Source organism: Platalea leucorodia (genome assembly GCF_965183815.1).
Source record: "Platalea leucorodia genome assembly, contig: HAP1_HAP1_SCAFFOLD_77, whole genome shotgun sequence".
Classification (NCBI taxonomy): Eukaryota; Metazoa; Chordata; class Aves; order Pelecaniformes; family Threskiornithidae; genus Platalea; species Platalea leucorodia.
The window spans coordinates 141,462-160,055 of record NW_028121441.1 but is presented as its reverse complement, the minus strand read 5'-3'; the positions used below and the strand labels follow the sequence as shown (position 1 = coordinate 160,055).

The 18,594-nt window shown below is 50.6% G+C and overlaps 1 protein-coding gene across 1 annotated transcript; it reads left to right on the top strand.

Moving 5' to 3' along the window:
• Nucleotides 1-7,944: 7,944 nt before the first annotated feature.
• On the top strand, nucleotides 7,945-8,979 carry LOC309603422 (olfactory receptor 11A1-like; the record flags this gene model as incomplete). The annotated part of the gene is given in 2 exon segments (XM_082338277.1): nucleotides 7,945-8,310; nucleotides 8,314-8,979. Coding segments are annotated over 2 exon segments (1,032 nt in total).
• Nucleotides 8,980-18,594: the final 9,615 nt, after the last annotated feature.

The following is an 18,594-nucleotide window of genomic DNA, read 5'->3' as shown; positions in this document are numbered from 1 at the left end:
AACAAAAACAAAACGAAAAAAACCTTTGCCTCACCACCCCTTCTTCCCAGGCTCAGCTTCACTCCTGACTCTTCTAGCTTCTCCCCCCGAGCAGCGCATGGGGGTTGCAGTCAGTCCATAACGCTTTGTCTCTGCCGCTCCTTCCTCCTCACACTCTTCTCCTGCTCCTGTGTGGGGTCCGACCCATGGGATACAGCCCTTCACAAACTGCTCCAGCATGGGTCCTTTCTACAAGACACAGTCCTTCACGAATGGGCCGCTCCAGTATGGGTTCCCCACAGGGTACACTGCTTTCGAGTGGGTCCCCCACAGGCCACAGGTCCTGCCAGAGAACCTGCTCCAGCACGGGCTTGCCACTGGCTGCAGCTTCCTTAGGGCCCATCCACTTGCTCCGGTGTGGGGTCCTCCAGGGACTGTAGGTGGATATCTACTCCACTGTGGACCTCCATGGGCTGCAGGGACACAACCTGCCTCCCCATGGTTTTCACCGCAGGCTGCAGGGGAATCTCTGCTCCTGCGCCTGGAGCACCTCCATCTCCTCGTTCTTCACTGACCTTGGTGTTTGCAGGCTGTTCCTCTCACATTTTCTCACTCCTGTCTCCCAGCTCTTGTGGCGCAGAGGTTTTTAAGCTTTCTTAATTATGTTATCATGAAAGAACCACCAGCTTTGCTGATGGATTCAGCTTTGGTCAGTGATGGATCCAGGTTTCGGCAGCAATGAATCCATCCTGCAGCTGGCTGGAACTGGCTCTGTCTGACACAGGGGCAGCCCCTCCTCTCTTCTCATAGAAGCCACCCCTGCAGCCCTGGCCCCTCTCCAAACCTTGCCGTGTAAACCCAATGCAGTCAGCCTTTCCCTGTTTTGCAGCAGCTGGAGGTTACAGGACTTGTGGCCTAGAAGTGTCTGTACCAATGCACTAAGGAGCTGGGAAATCTTTTCCTGTCAATTCGTTTACCTTTCTTTGGACCCATCTGCATGTTTGTCACCACCAAACACTCAGAAGAGTGGCAGGGTTGTGTGAAGGGGGACTGAAGGACGTGTGCCAGCATCAAGCCTTGTGGGACTTCACTGATAATCTCCCTCCAGGGTGAACAGTGTTCGTTATCTCTTGGCTGTGGTTTCATCTCTCCAGGCATGCACTGAGTCACCACTGACTTTGATGTTGGAAACTTTCCCCTCACGCCACTGCATTTCATGTCTTCAGTGGGGTCGACTGCAGGGCAAGATTTGCCAGGGGGCCGGGGGAGGGACCCGAGAGTCCCCGGGACCAGTAGGATGTGAGCGGGGCTGATGGGCATCACCCTGTAGCTTGTCCCTGTTCTGTGGGCTGGGGACAGGAGCTGTCCCCAAGCTCTCCCCTGGAGACTCACCCAGCAGCTCCTGGGAGGTTTGGCTGTGAGGTGCACCTGGCTCTCCCGTCCTGGGGCTGCCTGGCAAGGGGCAGCTGATCACCTCTGCCCCAGCCCAGACTTTCTCCTGTTTCCTCCTATGGTTCTTGGTCACATTCTAACAACAACAACAACAAAAGAAAACAAACCACACACCCCCTCCCAACCCAGCCTTTGTGCAAGTTTCCCACTGCAGAGTGATTTCAGGGCAGAGGGGGTCGAATTTAAATCTCTAAAGCCCTACTGAAGGCTCTAAAACACACCCACCCACCCAGGAAACTACAAACCTGTTAGTCTAACGTCAGCACCTGGAAAAATTATGGAGAAGATCACCCTGGGCACTACTGAAAAGCATTTAAAGAACAACGCAATCGTCAGGCACAGCAAACATGGGCTCACAAAGGGAAAGTCCTGTTTAATGCCTTTGATATCCTCCTACAATAAGGCCACCTGCCTAGTGGATGAAGGGAAGGTGGTGGATGGAGGTTTTCTGGATTCTAGAAAGGCTTTTGATACTGTCCCTCACAGCATCCTTCTGGACAAGTTGTCCAACTGTGAGATGAGCAGGTTCACAGTGAGCTGGGTGAAGAACTGCCTGAACAGTCGGGCTCAAAGGGACCCCACTCAAGTGAATGCGGCCTGGCAACTGGTCACCAGTGGTGTTCCTCAGGGAACCTCAGTCCTAGGGCTGGTTCTGTTCAAGAGATTTATCAACAATCTGGATGCCAGAGTTGAATGCACCATCAGCAAGTTTGCTGACAATACTGAACAGGGAGGTGCTGTACTGTCTCAGGGGACAGGAGGACACAGTATAACCAGCTGGTCAAAAGAGGTGATTATCCCACTGGATTTAGTGTTGGTGCGAACTCACCTTGAGTACTTTGTGCAGTTCTGGGCCCCATAATTTCAAAAGGATGTGAAAGTACTTGAATGCATCCAGAGGAGGGCAACAAAGCTGGTAAAGGGCTGGAAGGAATGTCCTGTGAGGAGCAGCTAAGGACTCTGGCTCTGTCTAATGCCGTGGTTTAATCCCAGCCGGCAACTAAGCGGCACATATCCACTTGCTCACAGTATGGAATAGCCCTTTGGCCAGTCTGGGTCAGCTGTCCTGGCTGTGCTCCCTCCCAGCTTCTTGTGCACCTGGCAGAGCATGGGAAGCTGAAAAGTCCTTGACTAGTTTAAACTTTACTCAGCAAGAACCAAAAGATCAGTGGGTTATTAACATTATTCTCATCCTAAATCCAAAACACAGCACTGTACCAGCTACTAGGAAGAAAAGTAACTCTATCCCAGCCAAAACCAGGACATCTAGTTTGGAGAAAAGGAGGCTGAGGGGCGACCCCATTGCTCTGTACAGCCTCCTGAGGAGGGGAAGTGGAGAGGGAGGTGCTGATCTCTTCTCCCTGGTGTCCTGTGACAGGATGCACGGGAATGGCTCGAAACTGCATCAGGGGAGGTTTAGACTGGACATTAGGAAGCATTTCTTTACAGAGAGGGTAGTCAAACATGGCACAGGCTTCCTAGGGAGGTGCTTAATGCCCCATGCCTGTCAGTGTTTGAGAGACATTTGGACAATGCCCTTAATAACATGTTTTAACTTGTGGTCAGCCCTGAAGTGCTCAGGCAACTTGGACTAGATGATCACTGTAGATCCCTTCCTACTGAACTATTCTCTTCTGTTCTGTTCTATTCTATTTAGCTGGCAGATCTTTAAGCACGCTTTCCATAGAGCACAAGAGCTCTCGATCCCCAGGTGCAAGAAATGAGGCAAGGAAGGGAAGAGGCCGGCATGGCTGAGCTATGACCTCTTGGTCAAACTAAAGAGCAAGAAGAGAATACACAGGCAGTGGGAGAAGGGACTGGTATCTTGGGAAGAGTATAGGGACACTGCCCAGTTGTGTAAGGATGGGGTCAGGAAGGCCAAGGCTCGGCTGGAGCTGAACCTGGCGAGGGATGCAAAGAATAATAAGAAGAGCTTCCACAGGTATGTCAACCAGAAAAGAAAGGTTAAAGAAAGCGTATCCCCTCTGGTGAGCAAAACTGGCAAGCTGGTAACAACAGACGAGGAGAAGGCTGATATGCTCAACAACATTTTTGCCTCAGTCTTCACTGGCAGCCTCTCTCCTCACACCTCCCGAGTCAATGGGCCATTTGATGAGGATCAGGCGGGAAAAGTTCCTCCCACTATAAGAGAAGAATCAGGTTTGCGACCACCTGAGGAACCTGAACGTCCATAAGTCTATGGGTCCCAATGAGATGCATCCCAGAGTCCTGAGGGAATTGGCTGAGTGGTTGCTAAACCACTCTCCATGATATTTGAAAAGTCATGGCAGTCAGGTCAAGTCCCTGGGGACTGGAAAAAGGGAAATATTGCAGCCCTTTTTAAAAAGGGTACAAAGGAGGACCCTGGGAACTACTGACCTCTCAGCCTCACCTCTGTGCCTGGGAAGATCATGGAGCAGATCCTCCTAGAAGCTATGCTAAGGCACATGGAGGACAGGGAGGTGACTTGAGACAGCCAGCATGGCTTCACCAAGGGCAAGTCCTGTCTGACCAACCTAGTGGCCTTCTACAATGGAGTGACTGCATCAGTGGACAAGGGAAGAGCTATGGATGTGATCTATCTGGACTTCTCTAAGGCCTTTGACACGGTCCCCCACAATCTCCTTCTCTCTAAATTGGAAGGATATGGACTTGATGGGCGGACCATTCAGTGGATAGCAAACTGGCTGGGTGGTCGCATCCAGAGGGTAGTGGTCAATGGCTCGATGTCCAGATGAGATCAGTGACGAGTGGTGTCCCTCAGGGGTCCGTACTGGGGCCAGTGCTGTTCAATATCTTCATCAATGACACAGAGAGCGGGATCGAGTGCACCCTCAGCAAGTTTGCAGATGACACCAAGCTGAGCGGTGCAGTTGACATGCCTGAGGGACGTGATGCCATCCAGAGGGACCTGGACAGGCTGGGGAACTGGGCCTGTGGGAACGTCACGAGGTTCAACAAGGCCAAATGCAAGGTCCTGCACCTGGGTCGGGGCAATCCCAGGTATCTGTACAGGCTGGGGGATGAAGGGATTGAGAGCAGCCCTGAGGTGAAGGACTTGGGGGTACTGGTGGATGAAAAGCTGGACATGAGCTGGCAATGTGCTCTCACAGCCCAGAAAGCCAACCGTACCCTGGGCTGCATCAAAAGCAGCGTGGCCAGCAGGGGGAGGGAGGGGATTCTGCCCCACTACTCTGCTCTGGGGAGACCCCACCTGGAGCACTGCATCCAGCTCTGGGGCCCTCAGCACAGGAAGGACATGGACCTGTTGGAGCATGTCCAGAGGAGGCCACAAAAGTGATCAGAGGGCTGGAACACCTCTGCTATGAGGAAAGGCTGAGAGAGCTGGGGTTGTTCATCCTGGAGAAGAGAAGGCTGCGGGGAGACCTTATTGAGGCCTTTCAGTGCTTAAAGGGGGCTTATAAGAAAGATGGGGACAGACTTTTAGCAGGGTCTGTAGCGATAGGACAAGGGGTAATGGTTTTAAACTAAGAGAGGGGAGATTCAGACTAGATAGAAGGAAGAAATTTTTTACAATGAGGGTAGTGAAACACTGGAACGGGTTGCCCATCCTTGGAAACATTCAAGGCCAGGCTGGATGGGGCTCTGAGAAGCCTGATTTGGTTGAAGATGTCCCTGCCAATTGCAGGGGGGATGGACTAGATGACCTTTAAAGGTCCCTTCCATCCCAAAGCATTCTATGATCATTCTATGATTCTATGCCCAGCTTGGACTTGGACCCCCAGCACTTACATTTCCGTGTGAGGCTCCCAAGATAAACCGTGATTCCTATCTGTTGTCTGTAGGAGCAACAGCACAAATGCCTGTGTCCACTGGGCCTCTCTCTCCTGCCTTTCCAGCCAGGGCAGGGGCTTGTCCTGAACTGCATGTCCAACAGGACTGGGAGGAGTCATGCCCACTTGCTCCCCTTGGCAAGCAAAAGAGCAAGGCAGGCCCCTGTGCATCTCCCCTGCTGAAGAGAGGAATCCTCTCTGGAAGGACACACCGACTGCTCTGCTGCCTTCAGCTCCCAACAAGCCAGGTCCCTCTGCCTCAGAAGGTCTGAGGCTTTCTAATTCTATGTGAGTTGATGAAGATGCAGTCATCTGAAGGGAAGTGAGGTGAATGCCATTTCTGGGGACTTTCTTGTCCTGCTCACCAAATTCAGAGATGTCCCTGGTTCAGTTGCCCTGCCTCAGTTTACATCATGTTTCCAGGGCGTCAGCACTGCCTGGAGCTGTTGACGCAGTCTCCACCACCTCAGAGCTTCCATCTCACCAGGGAGTCCATTAGATGATTGTTTTTACTCTCTGCAAACCCTCAAGAGGGACACACTGCAGCCAAAACCTTTAGAGTCTCCTTTCTGCTATTAACCCTGGGACACTTCAGAGAGCAGCGAGCCTTCAGGTACTGCTGGAGACTCACCTTCGGAGCTGCTGGGAGAAGAGGGCAAGGGCAGAGTAAGGAATGAGCCCTGGTTCAGGGCTTGCAGTGAGGCCCAAGAAGTGAAGGACATGGTAGGGAAGGGGCAGAAGGTAAGACCCTGACCTTGGACTTCATTGCCCTGATCCATCAGAGCAGACGTCACTGCTTCATGATGAGGACCGCAGGTTTGGGCTGGATGTACTGAGGGTGAGTGAAGGCTGGGTCTTATTAGTCAATCTGCTGGGTCTTTGAACAGAAGAAATGAGAGCATAGAGACCTGAGTTTCAGCCTTCTCCTTTCCTGCATGTCTTCCCACCCCAGCTCCCGCCTTCCCCCAGGCACCCCTGAGCCCCTGGCACTGCACAGTGAGGCCCAGGGACAGCCCTGGGACACTCTCCCACCCTAGCTGGGTGGGCGGGAGAGTATTTGGGCAGGCTGTGTGAGGCCAGATTGCCCTGTGCCCTTCACTTCATCATTCACAGGGCTCTTTCCGTTGTCTCTTGTTTTGTTTTTCTTCTTTGTTGTTGCTGGCTTTTGCTTGTACTCTCACTCTCTCGGAAGTATGATCATGCAGGTTTTGCTCTCCAGCTCTCAGCTTTCTCACTCCCATGCAGTGGAGAGGGCTGGGGTGTCAGTCATTCTGAATAGCTTTTGGCAAACTCTCAGAACAGTTCCCGTGATGATCACTGCTGGAAGAAATGCATTCCAGCCCAAGAGGTGGGTGTCAAACACTTGAAGAGAACTGCTGTTGCAGAGAGCTGTGTTTCTCGGGCATGAGCTTTCTCCAGTCATGCGCTGAGGCATGTCCCTGACATTGCCCATGCCCCCGACCCTGATCCTCTCCCACCTCACCCCTAGGCACCCTGCGGACACTCCACTCAATGTCCTACTTTTTCAGGGAGCCCCACATGCACAGCTGTCCATGCTGAGGTGCTGCTGCCGGGCTGGGATTTGCAGGCAAGCAGCCTCAAAGCCCTCAGGAACCACTGCTGATGAGGGAAAAATGTGAAGCAAATAGTTCTGCCCAGCAGCTTTCAGTCACAGAATCAGAGAGTAGCTGGGCTTGGAAGCCACCCCAGGATATCATCTGGTCCAACCCCCGCCCTCCTAAAAGCAGGGTCAGCTACAGCAGGTGGCTCAGGACCATGTGCAGTCAAGTTTTTAATACCCACCAGGATGGAGCCTCTGTAACCTCTCTGGACAACCTGTTCCAGTGTTTGGCCACCCTACCTTTAAATGGAACTTCCTGTGTTTCAATGTGTCCTTTCTTCATGGCACCACTGAAAAGAGCCTGGGATTTGTCTCCTTTCTCCCTCCCACCCTTCCTCCCTGCACAATGTCTCCCATGTGCCTTGGTTGACTCCCAGTTGCCCCTTCCCCTTCTTTTTTTAGATCACTTCCTTGTCACTTTTCATGCTGCATTTTGACCTACGACGTGGTTTTTAGCATGCTCCCTGGCAGTCCCGCAGCACAGTCCCTTGGTCATCTGAAGCAGTAACTCCTGATCTGCCCTTTCTCAATGGAAGAAATTGGCCTGTTGGGTGATGGGGTAGGAGTGCGGTGGGAATCTTTTCCTTCTCAGGTGAGTGTTTCCAAGAGCTGTGGCCACTCCCCCTGCAATGTGCCCAACCCTTGCTTTGGAGGAAGGGTGGTGTCTGGCATGACATTTCCCACAACGGGGCTTTTTGGAGAGTGGGGTTTGTTTTCTCTGGCACACTTTGTCTTTCCTGAGAGCAGAAGGATGTCGATCCTCAACACCTATAATGCGTCTTCCTAGGCATACCCACAGGCATATGAAAGTTGTCTGTTTCTGTGTGAGCAAATGCACATCATAGATTTATTCTGCAGTGAGAAAGAAGAACTTCCATTGGGCAGCTCACTTCTCAAGTCTGCAGTGGTTCTGCTGGGATGGGTGTTCTTTACCCCTCAGGAAGAACATTTCTTTTATGCTTTCCCTGGGCATGAAAGACCTAAAGCTAATGTGAAGAGAACAATGTCCTACATAAAAAAATGTTGAAGGTAAATGCTGAAATGAGTTTCTTTCTCGTAGCCTCTCTTTGTGGCAACTGAGGAAATAAAAGACTTTGCATGGCTGAAGGGGAAAGGGATAACGGGACATCATCCACGGATTTTGTGCTGCTGGGAATACGGGATGTCCCCATGCTCCAGAACCTGCTCTTTCTCCTCTTGTTTATGATCTACTCAGTCACCATTGTTGGGAACATCCTCATCGTTGTACTGGTGGTGGCAGACCGGCATCTGCACACCCCCATGTACTCCTTCCTGGGCAATCTGTCCTCCTTGGAGATCTGCTACAGCTCCACCATCCTGCCTCGGTTGCTGGCCAGCTTCCTGACTGGGGACAGCAGCATCTCTGCTCACGGCTGCATGGCTCAGTTCTACTTCTTTGCTTCGTTTGCGACTACTGAGTGTTACCTGCTGGCAGCCATGTCCTAGGATCGGTACTTGGCCATATGCCAGCCCTTGCTCTACGCAAGCCTCATGACCTGGAAGGTCTCTTTACACCTGGCAGCTGCATCTTGGCTATGGGGTTCACTGCTGCTGGTAGTTGTCACAGTCTTCTTATCCCAGTTGCAGTTCTGTGGCCCCAAGGCAATTGACCACTTCTTCTGTGAGTTTACTCCATTGCTGGAGCTTGCCTGCAGTAACACCAGGGTGTTCATGCTCATTGGGTTCCTCTTGGCCTTCCTGGACTTAATCTTTCCATTCCTGTTCACGCTGGCCTCCTACGTGTGCATCATAGCTGCCATCCTGAGGATCCCATCCGGCATGGGCAGACAGAAGGCCTTCTCTACCTGCTCCTCTCACCTCACCGTTGTCACTGTTTTCTATGGCACCCTCTTTGTTGTCTACATGCTGCCCAGAACAGCCCCGCTGAGGCAGCTCAACAAAGTGTTCTCCTTTCTCTACACTGTCCTCACCCCCCTGGTCAATCCCCTCGTCTACAGCCTGCGGAACAGGGAGGTCAGGGAGGCCATCAGGAAAGTGCTCAGGAAAGCCCTGGCCTGCACCCACAGCTTCCTTGGTGACACAGACAGTTTTGTTCCTTTGAATAGGAAAGCTCTAGATACCAATTGGCCCTTCAGATGTGCATGCTGCTGAGACTGCTTGTGGACTGGCAGGGGGAAGAAAGCAGAAGGTCCTTGTAGAGAAATATTATTGCTTAGAAAGCAATGCTGAAAATGTTATGGGTTTGCCTTTTCCTTAATAACAAACACCTTGGTAGGCTTAAATGTGGGAACTGTTGAAGTGTCAAGGTTTTCTTTTCTGGAGGAGATAAGAAAGCATGTTTGGCTTAATATGTGAATATTTTCCAAGGGCCATCATGAGGGCATCTTTCCCACTGTGGGTTCCCAGGATGGGCACCATCTCCCCCTGTGGGGTACATTTCAAGAGCGTGAATCTTGCATGTCAGCCACTAATGAAGGTCCACTTTCACTACACCGCAAAGGAAAAATGGACCATTTCTATTGCGGGGCTCATGTGGGTTACAGCCACGCACCCCTCTTCCATCCACTGGCCAGGCCCTTTGCAGGCATGCCTCAGGAACCAGCTGGGGACTGCAGCAGCTGAGCAGCAGAGCAAGAAGTGTTTGCTTCTCCTGCTGCAAGGGGAGGTGGAGAGACTGGAATAAGGGGAGCCGTTCCTATTTCTGAGGGCTAAAACAAGATCATCACCTGCATCTCCCTCCCCCCACCTTTCCCTTCCCCGTTCCCAGGAAAATGAGCAAGTTCCTGCTCCAGCTGGGCTCCTCTGGCTCCAGCTCAAGCTCCTCTTCTGTCTTTACCCCACATCTTGGGCAGAGACTGCAACACCCATTCCCTTGCCCCAGATTCTTCATCCTTGGAGGATCAGGCTTTCCACCTCAGCCCTCCTTCCCTACTAGAAAGCTTTGGCCCAGTGTAATGGGTCTAGCTGGGATGAAGTCAATTCTCTTCATAGCAGCCCACAAGGTACTGTGCTTTGGACTAGTGACAAAAACAGTGCTGATAACACACCAGTGAATTTGCTGTTGCTGAAAGGTGTCTGCACAGCATCAAGGCCTTCTCTGTTTCTCACTCTGACCCCCAGCAAGTTGGCTCAAGATGTGGGGAGTGGACACAACAAGGAAAAGTGACTGGAACTGACCAAACAGGTCTTCCACGCCATATAGCATCAAGCTCAGCAATAAAGAAGGAGGGGAGGTGGTTTTTTTGGGTGGGTTGCCATTGCTTGGGGACTGCCTGAGCATCATTGTACTTGTGGAAGGTGGTGAGTGATTGCCTTTGCATCACTTATTATTTTGGGGTTTTGGTTTTTTCGTTCTTCCTTCTTCCTCTTTCCTTCCCTTACTAAGCTATTTTTATCTTGACCCATGGCTTTCCTCACTTTTGCTCTTCCTGTTCTCTGCCCCCATCCTACTGGGGTGGTGTCGTGGTTTAACCCCAGGTAGCAACTAAGCACCACACAGCCACTTGCTCACTCCCCCCCACTGGTGGGATGGGGGAGAGAATTGGAAGGGTAAAAGGGAGAAAACTCATGGGTTGAGATAAGAACAGTTTAATAATTGAAGTAAAATAAAATAGAATAGTAGTAAAACAAAAAGCTGCGCGCGCAAGCAAAACAAAACAAGGAATTCATTCAGTACTTCCCATGGGCAGGCAGGTGTTCGGCCATCCCCAGGAAAGCAGGGCTCCATCACACATAACGGTTACTTGGGAAGACAAATGCCATCACACCAAACGTTCCCCCCTTCCTTCTTCTTCCCCCAGCTGTCTGTCCACACTTTACCCTTCAGGACATCAAGCCCTAAAAGATTAAGTGGGAGTGGCCCCACAACCATTTCCACTGGAGTGGCTGTCTCCTCCCCTGGTAGCTGTAAATTGACTGTAGCCAGTGCCTGTGCTTGAACATTACCGAACGCATCTACCACAAACAAACGTCGCTTAGACAACGATATACCTCCGCGCGCTGCATCCTCTGTCTTGATGGCTGAAATCTGAGCACCAGTATCCACTAAAAATGTAATGGGTACTCGTCTAAATCCTACAAGGCAGGTGATTAATAAATCACCTCGATGACCTATAGTGAGCTGTCTAATATACACCCACCCTTCGCACCCCCGCTCACTACAAAGGGGCGAAGGAATTAGTTTCCCGTCAACCTTTGGGGGGCAGTCGAGTCAGTCAAATTAATTAGGGGTGGGGGTGCACTAGGAACCGGACTCTCAAACATTTTTACTTTGGCTGCTGGCTTTTCGGGCCACTCTAAAACTAATTTTTCAAGCCTATAAGTTGGTAACCCATCCATAAGATCTCGAGGAACACCTTTCTGACACCCTATGGTCCATAAGCTAACATGCTTGTCTGAGATGTTTCTTCCGCCAGAAAGTTTAACGAAGGACACTCTTTTTTCATTTTCAAGATGTGAGGGAGGCTTTATTCCAGTATGTCTTAAACCCTTCAGGTCTGATTTTGGGGACGGGGTGCTAATTGGGCCATATTTTCGCCCATAATTGATTAATTCCTGAGCGACCTCTCCCCAAGTCCATACTTTAAAATTTTGGTTCCTGCAATCAGAAGTTGCCAGTCCAGCTAGTGTGGTTGAGACCTTTTCACCCTGGGACATTGCGTTAATTGTACTTTGTAATTGTATGCCCAGAGGTTTTAAAGATTCAGGGAGGCCCCTTATCAGGGGGGTCATTCGTTCAGGGTCCACCAGCATCATCATTGGGGACTTCTGTTTGAGCTTAAGCTCATGATCATACATCATTTGCAAACATGCCGCTTTCTGTATATTTTCTACCAATTGATCAATTGATCCTGTGATAGCAAGAGGGTCTCCTCGTTCCAAGGGATTGAGGCCTCCAGCCCAGTAAGCTGCCCTTTGGGTTAGGGACCAGGGAGCGCGGTGATCACCGGTAGTTAAAAACACTGCAGGCCCCCAATATCCTTCAGCTTCTTTTTCACTTAGTAATATCTGGTCCCCACCTGACAACGACACCCTCCATACATATTCTGTTTCTGATTCCTTAGGGGTATGGCCAAACTCCCTTTTTAATTTAGCTAATTCTGTAGCGGTATACGGCACTTCTTTTGTAGTAATTTGAGGGGAGTCATCCTGGTCATTGTCATACGTGAATTCAGTTTTAACCAAAGGTTGGAGAGAGTAAGGAGGCATCTCTAATTTGTCTAATCTCAATTTCATCTCTTCTAACTCCTCGCAAGGATATACAATTTTCTTTTTGGGGGGCGAGTGGCTGTCACCACTCTCACCCATGAGGAGTTGATCTTTAAGAGAAGATTGCAGATAGTCTGCCAGAGCTCTCTCCTGCTCTAATTGCTCTTTTAGGTTTTCAACTTGTCCTTGCAAAGATTGGACAAGGGCTTGTAAGCACTGTATGGTTGAGACTCGGCACTACGCTGCCGGTCTCTTGCCTCCACAGCTACAACTAAACTGGCACCCAAAACGGCGCATATAATTGATTTTCCTTTTCCGGCCCGAAGTTTAGCGTCCTTTTGCAGGGCGCTGATTCGGTCGGTAATACTCTGCAGATTATACCAATTATCTCGTGCCCAATCAATACCTTGTACTGAAGGGCGTGCATTATGTTTTTCCAAAAAGTTGTACAGCACCTCCCTGTCCACAGGGATAGTGTTATCATCACCCATTTTCTACAACAGCACACTTCAAGCAGGTCTAGTATTCAACAAGTGAGGGTGGTATTCTCAGGGAGGCAACACGTAAGTGCTAATTTTCACAAAGGTTTCACCCTCTACTTCCCTGAGAGGTACGCACATAAGACAAGCAAGTTCAATATTCAAAACAAGTTCAGCATTCAAAAAGGTGAGGGTGGTCGTCCCAGGGAGGCAACACGTAAGAGTTAATTTTCACAAAGGTTTCACCCTCTACTTTCCTGAGAGGTACGCACATAAGACAAGCAAGTTCAATATTCAAAACAAGTTCAGCATTCAAAAAGGTGAGGGTGGTCGTCCCAGGGAGGCAACACGTAAGAGTTAATTTTCACAAAGGTTTCATCCTCTACTTCCCTGAGAGGTGCACGCGTAAGACAAGCAAGTTTAAAGGTAAGACAAACAAGAGGTGCGGCACTTTCACTCCAAGGGATCCTGTCCGTGACGCCAATAAAATGTTAAGTCCCGGTCTGATTGTCAGGCTCGGGGAAGGTTTGTAATGATCCCAAGGGCAAAATTAAGACACAAACGAGGTCATATGCCGCCAATCAGACATTTTATTGGGTAAATATAGAAGAGTAAAGCGATAGGAAAGGCAGGAAATATTAGGAGGAAATTAAGCAAGCATCCAGAGAGAGAGAAGCAAAGGATAGTCACCACCATGGATCCAGCGGTGTCCCGTTGGTCCTGTCTTCAGTTTTTCGGTGGTGGATGGCCACACTCAGGTTTCGTTGTGCCGTCTTTTATCTGGTGTTGGAGAGGGAGTTTGCCCTCTCATTTCCGTTTGGTTACCCAGGGCAACATCACGTACCCAACACATGCACATCTACTGGTGGGGCAAGCGGCCTGACCAGATACCAGTTGATGTCCTATTCTTGGTGGTGCCCGATAAGCCAAAGAATGGCCTGCTGCTTCAGCAAGTTTGCACAGGCTTCCTTGCAAGACGGTGCTACCTGATAAGCCAAAGAATGGCCTGCTGCTTCAGCAAGTTTGCAAAAGTTTCCTTGCCAGATGGTGGTACTTGATAAGCCAAAGAGTGGTCTGCCCTCGGGTCTTGTCAGACAAAAGAGTGGTCTACTGTCCAGTCTTATCAGATAACCACACAAGCAAGCTTTGAGACAATTGTTCTTAACACTTCAGTCTCTTACAGCCTCTCTCTACCAAAGGCCCTCCAGGGCTGCAGAGACACCACAGACAGCCATGCCCTCTCCTGCCAGGGCTGCCCAGCCCAGCCCTGTTTCTCTCGGACCTTGGGGACTGCAGGCATTGCTCTCTTTTGGGGCACCTCAAGTCTTTCTTACAATGCCGTCTGCCATCTGCTTCAGCGCGTCTCTGCCATGCAGCAAAGCTTTTGCGCACATGGGCTCTTGGGTGCTTGGTGTCCCTGTTCACCATGACAAGGGTGAGGTTGGCCTGGAGCCACAACTCGGGGGCTGCAGCCCAGATGTGCAACACTGTCCTCTGACTGGGAACAGGCAGGAGGAGCTGGAGCCCCGAGGTCTGTCACAAGCTGTGACTTCTGAGGCACAGTGGGACACCTCCCACAGCTGGCGTGCTGCAATGGATGGGTAAAGGCTCTTCATGAGACACAGGCTGGGAGCATCAGAAGAGGAATACTTTCTGTGTGAAGGAGTTGCTTGGATGTATGGAGCTCCTTGCTGGGAATTCAACAGGTTGGGTGAGCCCTTGTGGGTGAGGATTGGAGGAGAGGCCAGTTAGGGTGACATCGTGATGGGAGATAAAGAACTGGTGATCAAGGGGAGGAGGTGGACAAGCTCTTACTTAAGCAACTCCAGGAGGTCTCCAGATCAGTAACATGGGGCTCTCTGAGGGGACTTTAATGACCCAGACATTCATTGGAGAGGGAACACAGCACTGTGAAAACAGACCAATAGGTTTCTGGAAGGTGTTGGAGTAATTTCTTTGCAAAGCCCCCAGCTGGACCAACAGAGATGATGCTCACCTGGATCAGGTCCTTGCAAACCATGAAGAGTGGTCAGGGATGTGAAAACCAGGGTCATCCTTGACTGTAGTGGCCATGAAATAGGGGGGTGCAGCTCTTGAGCAGCCTGAGGAGGGAGAGGAGCAGAGTGCAGGTGTCAGACCCCAGAGGGGAAGACTTTGGCCTGTTCAGGGGGCTTTTAGTGGGGATCCCATGGGCAGCAGTGAAGGGCAGCACAACTCAGTGCAGCTGGTCTTTAACGAGAGAATCACCCACAAAGAGCAGCAGTGAGTACATAGCTGACAAGACCAGCTTGGGTGAAGAGGGAACTCATGAGGAAGCTCCACAGGTAATGGAAGCAGAGAGGAGGTGGGTGCAGAGACTCACTTCAGATGGAGGCATTTAGAAATGAGTGTCTTTTTCTTATTTTTGTTTAAGAAGAATTTTGGAAACCGGGGTGGGTTGAGTTACAGGAGCAGAGATGCCTGGTGTCACCCTCCATCTGCAGTTTTCATTGGAGGGTCCAGGTCTCTCACAGTCCCTTGTGGTCACTCCCAGTCCCAGGTGAGTGTATCAATCAGGCACACCAGGACCTCCTGAAGTGGCACTGGAGGCTTCTGGTCAGGAACTGAGATCGGCCTGCAAAGATGAGAACATTTTGTCAACAATTATGTAGTACAGGAACACTTTCATCAGCTGAAATGTTTGAATACTTTTGGAGACAGAGAATGTTTTCCTTTGCTGCCATCATGAAACTCTCCAGGATGTGTACTGCTCTCGGGAGAAGAAACCTTGATCTTCCTGGCACTTGCTTGACCACTTCTCTGTGCAGTATGGAGTGTACTGAATCTCACTAATCTTCTAGGTACTCCCACATGTCCTGATTCAACTGACCATTTCTCAAGTCATCTTCTCCAGCAGACTGTCTGCACAGATGCCTTTTTGAGTGTTCATCTGGTTTTCCTCCTCCCATTACTCTCCATTCCCTCAGACCCCTCCCAAGTACCCAGGTGCTGCTTGGAGCTTCAGGCAGTTGAAAGCTTGCTGCTCCTGTCTCCTGACTGTCTCTGTAGCCAACTCCTTCATTGCCTTTCTCTCTGTCCTTTCCTACTAATCTCACTGAAGATTTTCCCCTCAAAAGTACAAGTGGGATTTAGTGTAGGCAACTTGGACTTCATGGACAGATGAGGAATATATTTTATTCTTTACTGAACTACTCTTGTTTTTTCTTTCTTTTTGATTTTGTTCTTGTTAACTAAGAGAAATGCTGTGTGTCTGTGCAGCCACTTCTCCAAGGAAAGCAGAAGGAAATGGAGGCTGAGACATTCAGCTCCAGCCTGAGTGGGAAAAGCTTCAATTTTAATGTGAGTGGTGTGAGTTTCAGGTGACTGGTGAGAGAAATGGCAGGTTGGGGGGGGTGGGTGGGATGAAGAGTGTCTCTAGGGTGTCTGACAGAAAGGGTCTTGCTTTTCCCGCATGTTCATACTTCACCATGAGACCCTCGGGATCAATATGACTTGGAGATTGTCTATATTGTTTAATCTGTAAGCAGAAAGATAATGAAAATGCACAAATCTTTTAAAAATGTTATTTCTTTTTGACATCTTCTCATTTAGACTGCACTCCTGAACTCTCTCTAATGAACCACACAAGAATGGAGGCATTAAAGAGAACTGCAGAGGGCCATGGCATGTTAGGGTATCTGCATTTCCATGAGCCCTCTGGTGCCAAGTTCCCGAACTGCAGCTACCGAAAGGAGATTGAACAAGCCGCTGAAGAAGCCTTTAAAATGTGATTCAAATCTCCAGGACTCTTGAGGGTGTCAGTGGGCCCCCTGAGGGCCATCACAGATGAAGCCATGAAGGGAAGCACAGGTGGAGGTACCAAACTCTTCTCAGTAGTTCCCACTGACAAGACAAGCGGTGATGGACACAGATAAAAACACGTGACATTCCATTTGAATCCAAGAAAACACTTTTTCACTGTCAGGGTGGTCAAACACTGGAACAGGTTGCCCAGAGAGGCTGAGGAGCCTCCATCCATGGAGGTATTCCAGACCCACCTAGACAAGGTCCTCAGCAACCTGCTCTAGCTGACCGTGTCTCAGCTGGGGAGTTGCACTTGATGAACTCCAGAGGTGCCTTCTAATCTCAACATCTCTGTCATTCTGTGAGTGTGAAGGAGAAAAGTAAGACGGAAAGAAATGAACAACACATAGCCTTGATGGCAAACACAGTGGGATCCTGTGGAGAGGACCCACACTGGAGCAGGGGAGAAGTGTGAGGAGGAAGGAGTGGCAGAGATGTTCTGTGCTGACCTTAACCCCCATTCACCATCCCCCCAGCTCTTCTTGGGGTTGGGGTGGGTAGAAGAATTGGGAGCAATGGAATAATTTGAGCCTGGGAAGAAGGAGTGGGATGGGGAAATGGTCTTGAATATTTTTGCTATGCTTTCTCTCTGTCCAAATCTCTTTTAATTGACAATAAATTCAATTGATCTTCCCCAAGTCATCTCTTCTTTGCCCATGACAGTAATGAGTAAGTGATCTCCCTGTCTTTATCTTGACGCATGAGCTAGTCCACCTTATCTTCTGCCTTTGTCCTTTTGAGCTGGGGGTGTGAGTGAGCAGCTGGGTGGGTGTCTGGCTGCTGGCCAAGGCTAACCCACTACAGGACCACCATAGCAGGACTGCTGTGTCCAGCCTGGGGCTCAGCAGCACAAGGAAGATTCTGACAGACTGAAGCAAGTCCTGCAGAGGCCGGAAGGATGGTTGGGGCCTGGATCACATAATGGAGAAGGAGAGGCTGAGAGAGCTGGGTTTATCAGAAATCCCTCAGAGCCAAACACCAGAGCAAGGACCCAGGCCAGCTGGGGAGATCTCAGTCAATGGAGATTTTCAAAATTGGTTGAGACAAGCACCTGATTGAGCTGGAGGTGTCTGAGAAGAGGCTTGGCTGAGAGTCCAGCTGCGGCGAGAGCTGTGGGACTTGGTGTGTAATGAGTGTCAGGAGGAAACTCTTTTCCTTTTGATTACTAATGGCAGTGGAGTTGGGTATCACTAAGCCCCACAGGAGGATGGGGGTGACCATGCAGCAAAGGTCCGTCCTCAGGGCTGGGGTGTATGACCGGAGATGGAAATGGCCGGTGGGTGGGACTGGTCTGGGACAATTTTCCTGGGGCAGCTTCCCCAGGGTGTCCTGGAAACATGGCACAGACCAGGCCCCTCTCTTCTACACCTTGGATGCCTTGCTTCCTTCACCATGACACCTGGCTCTGCACTGGGAGTGCTGGCTGCCCCTACCCCGCACACTCACAAACCTTAGCTCTACACTGGTGTTTTTTTCTCCCGGGCTCTTTCCAGCCCAGCCCCTCCCCACCTCTCCCCACCTCCCCTGCCCTCTCCCCAGCCCAGCCCAGCCCAGCAGAGCAGCCCAGCCTGGGCTGGCTCCATGGCACTGCCCAGCGCAGGCTGCTGCAGAGCTCTGGGCACTCACCCCACAGCCCCAGCCCCTCTGAAGGCCACAGCAGCTGCTGGGGGGCAGACAGCAGGGTTCAGACTCCCCATCAGCCCCAGGGCTGGTGCTGGCCACAAGGGCATGAGGAAACAGAGGCTAGGCACTCTCTGGCTCTCCTGAATTCATCTTGTATCTGATTCCCAAGCCTGACTGAATTTGCCCCCTCCTCTGCTCCCACCAGCCCCACTCAACAGGACAGCACCAGAGTCCTGGCCCTGGGGGTTCTCAGGCAGCTCCTGCAGCTCTCCCCTCTTCCTTCCCTGTGCCTGCTGAGTCCCCTCTGACTCCCATGGCACTACAGAGTCCGTGTTCGTGGATATGTCAATTTAGTGCTTTACCTTTGGGGGACTTCACCTTTGAGGGTGTTCCATCTTCTGTGTTTCCATTCATTCCAATCCCACGTCAGTTATGTGGTGAGTCCCCATCCTCTTCTGACCCCTCCAAATTAATTTCCAGAGAGTCTGGTACATGCCATCAGTCCTGTCATACATGAAGCAAACTGAGGAAAGAATGGGGAGCTCATGGACCATCTCCCCTGCCATTGGACACCAAGAAGAGCTCCTTTAAATCAGAACACTTGGTCCAGTGG